A 12,224-nucleotide genomic window follows, 5' to 3' on the forward strand; every position below is an offset into this window, starting at 1 on the left:
TCTACTTTTACCCTCCGTATGGTATGCCATCGACCGTCAATATGTACAATTTTAGTCCGATATAAGACGACGCTTTTCATTTCGAAATAAGAAAATCGCTATCCGAAATACAACGATCGCCGGTCCCGAGCCATCGCCTTATATCGAAAGAAAACTGTAGTGAAATATCGGCGTGGGTCAGAAATGACTCCGGCATAGAATTTCTGTATGCGAAATAAACATTTTCTAAGTCAACTGACTTGACTATATCATTGACCATATTAAAATACTATATTAAATCGTTTAATATTGTGTTTCATTCTAAAGAGATTATGCCGGATGATGGGATAAATAAGATTTGATAGAATGTGACTCTGAATATCCGAAAAATTAATGAGCATACTTGAAACTTTCTCCGAGCAAATGCGAGTTCGTTAATCATTTCGGGCATTGCAAATTCAAACGAAAGAATGTTCGATTCGAGCCGCGTCCAACAATAAAAGTATTTTATATTCATCGTAAACGCGAATGATACGAGAATCAATGATAGGAAAGCCGGATTGATTGAAATTGCAATGAAACGAACGATAGGAAAAATACACGTTGGAGGAAACGAGACGGCAAAGATTTCTATAGGACGATTGTCTAAATATCCCGAATTTTACTCGGAAAATTGAACGCATTCTCGGAAAGGAATTATCGGTCCCGGTTTCTCGTTGTCATAATGTCTCGACTGTTGCGAGCTGAGCGGCGCGGGTTCATCAAAAATGAAAATTCCAATTCCGATCGGAACCCGTGAATTAGCCGGTCGGTTAACGGTCCCGTGCCGGCAGCCATTGAAACAAACGAACGATAGTTTTTCATTTCGGCTATACATATTGTTATTAATGACGCGCGCGGTTCCGCGGTTTTCCCGCCGTTCGCTCCTCTCGAGTGTTTATAAAAATCTCGTCGCTCGACGGGATTTTCCGGCGCGGCGCGTGATACGTTTCGTACTTTATCTGAATTTCAATGAGACGGGGCTAGAACTTTTAAACTCGTTTTCTGTATCATCCCAGATTTAGGATATCGGTCCGCGACCTACCTGTGTCCTTAATTTGAAATTGATAAGGTCGTTCACGGGAACCTCACCAGACGACGGAATAGAGGAAACGATCGTCTCAAAGCGAGCTCTCGCGGAGAAAATCCGCCTGCTCAATGTATTCCGTCGGAAATGATAAAGCCGAGCTAATTACTGTTCAGAAATCCCACGTGCACCGCGATACGTTAATTTTACTCGCTCCTGTAATTGTTATCGTTCTTGAATCAGAAGTTCTGATCTATCAGGAATCAGGAAAATATTCGAACGTCTCCAAATGAAATGTTCGGTTAAACTTCACCATCGCAACCCAGAAATTTTTAAGTTTTTACTCTATAATCCTGTACATCTTGACGAGAAAATGTCAAAAATCGAAGTTTTAAGGCGAGGAATTCACTGGTTCAAAAGTTATGCGTGTACTATTTCTAATGTACATATGTGGTGCAGGTTATTTACAATTCAATTTAATAGTTTGTTTTCCAAAAGATATTTGAAGTCTTGTCCTACAAAAGGTTTTCAAATGCGTATAGGTTTGGTACACTTTTAAATGTATAAATGTATGTATATTTTTATAATATATCATTGTTTGTATATTTACATTTTTCGAAATAGTCACGCGAGTGACGGGAGAAGTGAAGACAAGAAATTGATTAGTTGATACAGTTTTGATCGATCTTGTCTTACCGATTTCTCGTTCCTACGGGTCCTTATCTTATAGAACAGCTTCCAACGGTAAACCTTAAACTTGCTATTGTTTAACGATAAACTGGACGAAACTTGATCAACGGAATCCGATATTCTTTAACCGAACGAAGGAAACTTTATCTTGTATTGTCGAGCGACACAATTAAATTGCAAGAGTACCACGATTATTCCAACCTCGGAATCTTCTATTTGCACGGGGCATTGTTCTTCTAAAATAACGTGCATTTTGTTTCTGATGAATTTATATTACAATATGAATAACAATTGTCCGTCGAGTTCGACGTGTTTGTTTTAAAAAGCTTTCGCGAATTGGCCTTTTGGCCCCTACTTATTAAGAGTGCATAACGTTTTTTGGAAAATGTATAAACTTAATTTAACAAATATAAATTTAATACTGATTCTGTGTCAGTATCTATTCTATCTAAATTCTTGAAAAAAACTTAAGTTACATGTTCCACTTCTAAAATAAATTAATTTGTGCGCATGGGAACCGATTAGCAGTCACCGTGAAGTAAAAGTGGCAAACAGAGTCCGAGGGTCTCGGTGTCGAGTCGCCACTGTTATTCCAGGACTCTAAATTCAAAAATGCTCCGGGAACGAGCGTATTCATACGTAAAGAGTATGTTCGTCACTTACCTGGCGCCAGGGGACAGTCGAACTGCTCGAGTAGATGGTTGACAGCGGCTCTCTCGACTGCTTGCCCTCCCGACGTGTTTTCTCACTGCACACACTTTAATACTCTTAACCCGGAAACCGCGCGCACTACAAACTTCGTCCGCCGAAGTACCGGGACCGAGACACTGGCTCTCGCTTCTCCCGGTACATCCTTCGGTTCAATGTCACCGACCGGATGGTTCTTGGAATTGGAAAACACTGTTGACCCTGCGGGCCCACGTGGAACACCTCGGGAAAATACAGGATCGTTACGGAGGCCTTAAGGTCAGATTATACTAGGCAGGTCAGACGCTGAGGGTGTATAGACGCTAGATACAAAAACAGGGTAAACAAATTCTGTCGGCAGAGTTCACCTTGGCAACATCAACTCGAGGACCTACACTAGGCTTAACGTGTTAAAATCGCTCAACTTTAACACGTTGGCTGCCACGTCACCCATATGTGGGTGACAGAATTATTTGTCCAAGTTTTAAAATTAATTTTTACGTTAATATATTCGTCGTAGCAAATTTGTTTAGGATCTGTAAAATGCAAGAAAGTTGGAGAGCTACTCAATATCATACATTTAATCATTTTCAATTTTTATTTCATTAAATAACTTACTTTGATTTTATGGAATTTTTGAGGTTTCTAGTTTGGCAGTCAAAGTGTTGAACACGCAAAACTTTCGAACCAGTGAATCCCTCACGTTAAAACATGGATTTTTGACATTTTCTCGCCAAGATTTACAGGATTATATAGTAAAAACTTAAAAATTTCTGGTTTGCCAAGGTGAAGTTTAACCAGTATCTATACAACCCCTGTTTCTTGTAATTGATTTGAACGATATTTATTTTGCATAAAAATTCGCGGTCTAGTTATTAGTTTTAACTAGTTAAACACATTCCCCGATGAATTAATTTTCAGACATTGCATCTTGTACGAATTAGATAAGAATCATTAGTTCGAGATACTCCTCGGTATCTTCAATTGTTCCTCCGTGAAGAGTTGAATTGTATGTCTTTTGTGGTGGTCCTGTAGGACTCGGTCGTGGCCGAAGAATGCGTGCGAAAAATTGCTTGTGCAACCTTTAGGACCGTCGGAGGACAACCTTGTTTATGGTTTTCGAAGCAGACGTTGACCCTGGTAATCTCCGTCTTTATATCCGTTGGCTGTTGCTCTGTTAGTCTCCTGGGATCGTTATCTTACACTGGAAGATGAATCGGGTTTTCAGGACAGGTTCCTTTCAAGTCCGTTTGTGAATTATCTCTTAGAATGGTAAAACTGGAATTTCTAGTTACCTAGGGTCCCCAAGGATTTTGTTCTATTAAAATAGTGTGCTCCACGTCGGAATTGCAATATTGGTTCCCGTAGCATGCTTTGATTCATGGGTGCAACGTTTTAATTATTCGTTCATTTTTATCTCATAAAGTTGGATAATTTTGTGAAGAGAACTGTCGCATTAAAAGTTGTCGTGAAATGAGTCATGCATTGATGGCATCGCAAAATCTCTCGTAGAAACAACATTCGCAGACTGTTCTAAGCAAATAAAAACACTGAAGTAATTGTGGTAATGTAAGTCGATTGTTATTAACTATAAAGATTTGCTTCAAGAAGTGTTTAAACACTGGATCTCCGAACTTCAAAGAATTGTGATATTTAGACTGTTATAATTTTGTGAAAAAGAATCGTACAACAATAAATCTGGACTCATTTTGTAGCCTCTCGTTTCACGTTCAATCATAACGCTTTGAATTGTAACAATTTTCGTGAAATTACAGTCATTGAACACTGAAAATGCTTCAACCAGTAATATACACAGCATACACGAGTGGTAAATCATAAGTGTTATATTGCAGAGCCTCGGTGTCGTAAATTACCTTCACTAGAGCATATTCTTAAATTTGTAGCGGTCTTACAACGCGGCGGAAATTAATAAAACGTCTCTAGCAGTTTTATATGAGTAACGTGAAATTTATGTGCATGAATTATATAAATTAACGGACCGATGAATGGAACAGGAACTCGGACTTGAATAAACGCCGAAAGATCCTATTTGAACAGTAGTTATGTAAAACGGACAATGTAGAGCGAATAGATTATAGATTTGCAGGTCTTCGAAAATCTAACAATTTAATTTTGTTCATTTACTCGTAATATCGTTTAAATCTAAAATAATTATCATATTAACGTATAACTATCGACTATTTGATTAAAATTCCGTGTTTGATTGAGTCAATATGGCTTGAGTGGAAGAAGATATTTATAAAAATGAATTTCAATAACACAGTTCGATGGAAAATCAATACTTTGGAGAGTACAATTTGGTTACAGTAATTTTCATGTTATCATTTTTCGGGAAATCCCATTAATAATTATAATAAAAGTCAAAATACATATGTGTACAAATCAGTCTGTACGTTAAACGAGTAAAATCAGCTTACTGATAATCTTTCAATTAAATATTCACTGTAGCGAACACGGAAGTCGCACTTCGGTAAAAATTTGATTTAAAATCAGTTTTTTCGAAATAACAGACTTTAAATGGATGAACAACGAATAATTCGAAGATATGAGCTTAAAATGGTCCTCCTCACAGAATTAAAAATTTCGTCGAGGTAAGCCGAGTCTCAAGAAATTGCTGCGGAAATTTAATCTGCTCGCCATGCATTCGCCACGAAATTTCGCAAAATGATGCGCCATATATTACAAATTCAAGCAGCTCACGCCTTTTTTTCGGAGGCGTCCTGTTTAACGAGAAATTTGTGTTTTTATCGAGGTAATACGAAAGAAAAAAATGTTGCCGAGAACGACGAACAAAGCGATCATTAAAACGTGAAAGAGAATGGATCGGATGGAATGTGCGAGTGCAAAGAACATTTAATGTTCTTTGTTAATTAATTAATTTTATTTGTTATTTAATGTTTTAATGTTAGTTGTTTTAACCAACAGACTGCACGAAGTCGCTTCAAACGTATCCCAAGTTAGTGGAGAAGCTAGAAGAAAGTCCAACAGTAATTAACAATCGTGCCCACAAGGTTTCATAGAATGGCTTCATAAATTTTAATTTCGTAAAAGCTCGTTGTGAAAACTCTAGACTTTGAGTAAACAGCTGCCCGCAATTTTATAAATGACATAAGTAATTTGCGTCCATCACGACTACGAACAAATTCCAGTGAAATTATTTCAATTTTAGTTAACGCATATTCTGATTAATGTCGTATTGTAAAAAGGTTTTTCGGATAAAGACGTTCAAAATTCTTAAACTGTTATTTTGCAAACAGGAATAATTGTTAACAAATGTTTATAAGCTTTCATAAGTTTTGTGCTAAAAGATTCCTGAGTATAAATTTTAAACGCGATCGAGAAACGAAAATATTTAGTTTAACGAAGATGGAATTCGGACTCTAATTGAACACAGATGTTAACACTACATATATAAATATATTAATATATTAATAAATAAATATAAAGAAACATATAAAATATGTTAATATAAAAAATATAAATATATTAATATAATAAATATAAAATATATTAAATATAAAATATATTATTAAATATATTAATTGTGACATATTATGTGCGTATCAGTTATTTCTCATTTTCTCTATTATTTTCCTTTTTCCAAATGCGTATAAGACGAGAGTTCGAATACCATTGAGCGGTACTGTGTGTTATACGCATTTTCTTATTCCGAAAGAGATTACAGTAAATCCCAACATTGAAAAGACTCCTCGTTCGTAAATCCTATAAAGAAGCGTGTTTCTGAATACAATGTCCAAACTTCCCACAATATTTTTAGAAATTTATTTTCCGAGATTCTTATTGCGTTCTAATCATAATAAATGTATAAATTTGACCATAAGTGCGTGAATTTAATAAGCCAGTCCTTTAGAATGTTTGGGGATTTTATACAGGGTATCCAGAATTTGGATTGATGCTAAAGCGTACAATATAAATTCTCGGACGATGGAAGCGTGAGTTAAACGAGGCCATACAAAATTAATCATTTTTAACAATACAAAGTTTTGTATAAAATGAATGCAATTGCAATATCACTATGATCCGTCCAATATGAAACAATGTCATATCGTGAATACTGGGACACCTTGTAGAATCGATTTCCCAGAAATAAAAATACTTTCCCCGCTGAAATTGCAAGATTCCCGAACATATGTCAGAAAGTGTGCTTCGTTCGGTATACCTCTGCATAATGGAATTGCTATCGCCATCATATCAAGGGACGTTCATTCTCTCCCTCCAGGTCGTCACTTCTTTGTCTACGGGAAGGCAGTATCGGGTTTGTCAGGCTACGAAACAAATGCAAAATTGCATCCAGTGCTCCCTGGAACCGCGTTACGTGAACCGAGAGATGCGATTATAGGGTGCAGATTCTCCGGCGTACAATACGGTCTGTCTATAAACACGCTTTGTCACACTGCCTTGGAGGTGACGCACGGCGAGGTGCTATGGCAAGTGGCGGGGCGTATGGTATCGTACAATCACAGGCTAATGTGTACAAATAAATGAACATTCTGTTGTTCCCCGCGCACTGATACACGTGTGCCGCTTCACTTGTCACCCCGTTTCAGTGTGCGGCTTCCTTTAGACCGTGCTGCTGCACTCGCTATTTTGGGAAAAGGTACGAGGACTCGCACCGTTCAACGAACGGTTCGACATTAAATTTAAGGACACTTCAACTCACTATTTTATATTATTTTTTAAATAGAAGTACGTGGTTATTAAAATTTTTACCAATTTTTATTGTAATATAATATATGATCTTAAATAATTGAATTGTATCTTAAATAATTTAATTCAAATATTATATCATATAATAAGATGTGCACATTCATTTTTTAAAGAAAAATAATTTTATTTTAATTGTTGAATTTCTCGTACTTTTCAAAGGTACGTAAACTCTGAACATGGAGTAAATCCATTATCATCGGAATTTTACTAGCTGGACGTATCGGTTTACTACACGACGAAATGTTCTGGAAAAATTGTAATTCATCGGAATCGTGACTGCGGCACACAAATTTTTCATATGGGCTTGTATTGAAAATTTTTTAAAAGTATGGCTTAGGGGCGTATTCCAGTTATACGCATGCCGCCAATTTCATTGAAATCGGTAATATGAACTACAAACGATTAAAAATGCTGCAAAACCGCAGTTACAGGTCGAAAGTCATGGAAAGCTTTTCACGCATTTTTGTGCGGCAATTGAAGTTTTCACGTTGATCAACGCGTAGCTAAAACTTTCGATGAAAAATGCATAGATTCAAAGCTTAACTTAAAACGATCAACTTGGATATGCCAACCAATCAATACAACTATCGTATTGCAACTATTCCCTATATTGGACCCCCTAAGCAAACGACTCCATAAATCGAAAACGTGTTCATATTTTCAAGTAGAAAAAATTAAAATCAATTTTAACATTATGGTTGATAAAAAAGCTGTTTCAAATTGTAAAATACTAGTAAATTACACGATTTATTAAAATTCCATAATGTTACTTTTTTGAAATTTATTGCAAGTATTGAAATGGAACAGAAAAACGTTCTTTCAATTACAATTCTGTGTATTTTTTTCGCAAAATAAACATTTGCCCAAAGTTCTGCATTGCAGTAATTGCTGAACTGCGGACGTTACGTACGCATTTGCAGCAAAAGTGAGCAGACGAAACAGCAAATAATAAAAACATTAGAAGAATTTCAAAATACTGTTATATTATTTTCAACCTATTAAAATGATTAAGAAAGGAAACACGTTTGTTTGCAACGGAGGCTGAAAAATTTTAATTTTCAGAAAGATCCGTAGTCTAGTAATTAATTACATCATAGTAATTCAGTGTTCTGTGCCATGCATTTAATTTCGTACACCCACATATGCTCTGTGCTTGTATTAAATGTACTGCGAATACTGTCCCCCGCGTTAAAATATGTTCTCGTTTCACTGACACAACCTTAGAAGTTTCTTTCTCTATAGATCCTACATCCTCGTAATTCACGCGTAAAAAGTTGCAAATGTAATCGTGCGAATATTTTCGCGAGACATTGCATGGGTGCCGGAAAACATCTGAAATTACATTAATATTACAATTAATACGATGGATAATAATATCGATAATGCACAGAGTTATAAACTAATTTTTCTTTGAGCCGATAAAATAGTGGATGCGATCAAAACGGCATATTGAAGACCATGATCTCGAGTTGTATCTCTGTGCATACTCAACCAATAAATTTTATTATCCATTTCTAATTTATTTTTTCACTAAAGTGTACATTTCCAGCCAGTGCGTTTGAGCACTAGGTTGATGAAACAACTTTGACATTATTTTATTGGCAAATCTCTTATTTATTCTTGTCGATTGCCTTCGCAAATGTATTCTCACTGACATTGCCGTTACTTGCGGTAAATAAATGAATCGGATTGAAATGTGCTCGTAGTCGTCGGTCGGGGCAAGTTTAATATTAAATTCCGCGCGCAGCGCAGCACACGAGAATTTTGCAAAATACATCTGCGGCCTGGGCGAAAAATTCTCTGTAATCGTACGCGCGTTTGTTTGCAAGACCGTCGCATCGGAAACAGAAACCGGCTAGGTGGCTGCAACAAAACTCGAGCCATTTCGATTCACAAGGATCCCCCTTCCATCCCCTGAATCATTCGTTTATTGCTCATAATATCGAGGTAGTTTTCAAGGAACGACTCCATCGTGTAAGACCTGGGTATAATCTCGAGCGGTTAGGAATGGTCTTCCGCGCGAATACGTTCTCCGCGATGCGGCCCCGCGGCTCTAATTTTTTCCAAAGATATTTATACGGGTAGAACCGGCGTTATAACGCCTCGCCCCGGCAATAACGAAGTCGATTCCCTTTATAATTCTGGTTTCGTAACACGTACAGGTGAGGTTAACGTGCCGTGCGAGAGGCGTGCCACCGCCCCGCGTATCGTGGCGCAGAGAAGACAACAAGAAGATTGTAATTCGACAGCCATTCGCAGGAAGCGGTCAGAACCAGAAGTCTCACGGTAAGATTTAATAGAAATGATGCATGGAGGATATACAGTGACGAGCAAACGCGTTATACAGGGTGTCCCAAAAATGTCGGAAAACCTTGGAAGTAGTGGTTCCCGAGGTTACTTTAAGCAACTTTTTCCTTTACGAAAATGTTCTCCGCGACTTTCATAAGGAGTTATTAACGAAAAACACGGACCAATCGGAGCGCGGCTACAGCGGACGGATTCTGGCTCGGCCAATAGCAACGGAGTTCGTTCGCTATAGCTGCGAGTTGATTAGTCCGTGTTTTTCGTTAATGACTCGAAGATAAAGCCGCGGAGGACATTCTCGTAAAGGAAAAAGTTACTTCAAATGACCTTGTGATTCACACCCTTCAAGGTTTTCCGACATTTTTGGGACACCCTGTATACACGCAGCTTGTCCTCATAAAAATGAATACTACCGCTAAGGAATTAGTTCTTGATTATGTTGGAGGGCTTTTAACCTAATGCAACCCTAAACTGGTTTGTGCTTCTAATAGATACATTAAAAAAATTTGAAAAATTGGAAATAAGTTTAATTTAATTACTTATAAATTATAGAATAAGAAGGTAACTGGGAATCATTGATCATCTAAAATTATATGGCAATTTTCGATATAATAAATTAGGAGGCCCGTTTAACTCGGATATCTTGTTAGAGGTCAATCGAGAAGGACGTATGCATACTATATTGGCGATCTGTCATATTAATGACAGTTCGTCAAGGCAGAATTATGCGAGTCTCGAGCTGGATTCATCCGGTATTTTAATTTTCTTATTTTTACCTCGACCCTCCCTCCTCCCCGTCACCCCCTCTCGACCCTTTCTCAGCCTCCGTTCCCCGAGCGACGGCACAGACTCGCTTCGAACTGCCTGCGGGCAACGTAACTTTTCAGAAATTGTTAAGTAACACTTCGTAAACGTGCGAAGAATCGATAGAACTCCGTGTTTTTATGGGTCACGTTCCCAGTGCTTTCGTGAAAAATTTTCCTCTTACCTGCACGCTTGAACTCGCACTTTATTATCCGTCCGTTCTGCAGAAAATTTTTGCCGAGCGCGGCGGTGCGCCGTTGAAGCATTCTCTTACCGCCGAAACGATTTCATCGTGCGCACCTGTTTGGACCGTGTATCGTTTAATCATTTATTGCTTCGAGTGCCACGGCTGAATATTTTGACGAATTCAATGAGTTCCTACACAACGATACCATTTCGGGCTCATAAATTGCTGGAATTCAAGTCGAAGATCGAAAACATTGTTTTTACAGCAACATTGTTCATCAAGAGATATTTCACCATTTCCACATAAATATACAGTGTTTACTCGATTCATGTCCGAAACACGGGTCTAGCCAGGGACATATATCGGCCAGAAGATACTATTCTTTGATCGACGCCGAACGTAGAAAAGGTCAAGTATGAAAATAGGAAATGATGAAAAATAAGGAAGTTTTGTGATTGGATTTGTAGTGGTGTCCTGGTCTCACACACCTCGGCGACTGAGGTCTCTCGAGCTTCATGGCTCCTCATGGGGTACACCCCGCGGCAGTGGGGATAGTTCTCGGACATTTATCGGTTAGGCAAACACTGAAACACTCTGTGATGCTGTGGCGACGACTCTATAGACAATAATAGTGACACAACCTATTAGAGTGAAATCATGCAATCGATGAAAAGAGTTCGCAGTAGAGTTTAATCACATTTTGATACAACTAACGAACTATGAGGAACATCGAAATGAAATTTTTACTGAAATATATGAAACAATATTTCTCTTACTGTACACAATGCAATATATGTTTTACATTTTCTTTGATAGCTATTTTCATCATAAACATTATAGAATGTTGTATTAAAGCGATTTTTCAAAATCTATTATTATCAATAATGAAAAATAAATTCCCGTAGCACATTTTTAGATAACCGAGGCGGTTTCGCCAATTAAATGGGTATTTGATCAGATTGACGTTTAGACAAAGTGCCACTGAACTCTTCAATTCGAGCCACTGTGCGACCGACGTCTTTTTGCCGTTTCTCTCTGAAACGAGCAAAGCTCCTCGACATGTGATCTCGAACGGGGGAAAAAAAGGGGACTAGATACTCTGCCGGCGCGGCTCATTCTTCAACAATATTAGGAGCTATTCATACGACTCCATCGCGCTCTTGAAACGTTGCGCGCAATAAACCCCCGTCGGCAACGTCCGCGCGTATGTACGCGTAAAACGAAATTGTTAAACACGGTGTCTGGCATCGGTGAAAACGAACGAACGGCTCTCCCGGCTACGGGGACCATAAAATCGCGACGCAGTTGATAGGCAGAAACGGACAGTCACAGTCCTCTCCCCTCCCCCTTCCCGCCTTTGCACGGTGTTTCGAGCTAAACGACGTACTTAGTATTCGCTTCAGCATTGTGTTACTAATCGCAGGCAAATTTCAGTCCACTGTCGACGAGGCTGGCGTCGATACATGCGCCGGCGAAACCCTTGCGCCACGTGCTAAGTGTGCTCGGTGTGTGTGTCCGTAGTTGTCGGCGAAAGGGATAGCTTATTGTTGGCCTACAATGCCGATAATTATTCGATATAGCCGGGAAAAGTTGAGGACCCCGTCCGTTAGGATCGATATTTAATCACGGCAGTCGGCGACGGTGCTTAAAACCATTGATGTTGCATAATTCAATTAGCAGACCAATTTTGTTTTGTCTACAGCGGTGGACAACAGTATTCGCATACCCTCTCGAAAGGAAAAACTTGGGCCCAACAGT

At 38.4% G+C, this 12,224-nt stretch overlaps 1 protein-coding gene across 1 annotated transcript in view; it reads left to right on the forward strand.

Annotated features, from left to right (window-relative positions):
• LOC143354739 (lachesin) overlaps window positions 1–12,224 on the forward strand; it is an 84,084-nt gene that overhangs the window by 60,616 nt on the left and 11,244 nt on the right. The window contains exon 6 of the mRNA XM_076789018.1: window positions 9,334–9,457. Within this exon, the coding sequence (XP_076645133.1) occupies window positions 9,334–9,457 (124 nt within the window). The remainder of the gene's footprint in view (window positions 1–9,333; window positions 9,458–12,224) is intronic.

This window comes from Halictus rubicundus, chromosome 1 (assembly GCF_050948215.1).
Source record: "Halictus rubicundus isolate RS-2024b chromosome 1, iyHalRubi1_principal, whole genome shotgun sequence".
NCBI classification, from domain to species: domain Eukaryota; kingdom Metazoa; phylum Arthropoda; class Insecta; order Hymenoptera; family Halictidae; genus Halictus; species Halictus rubicundus.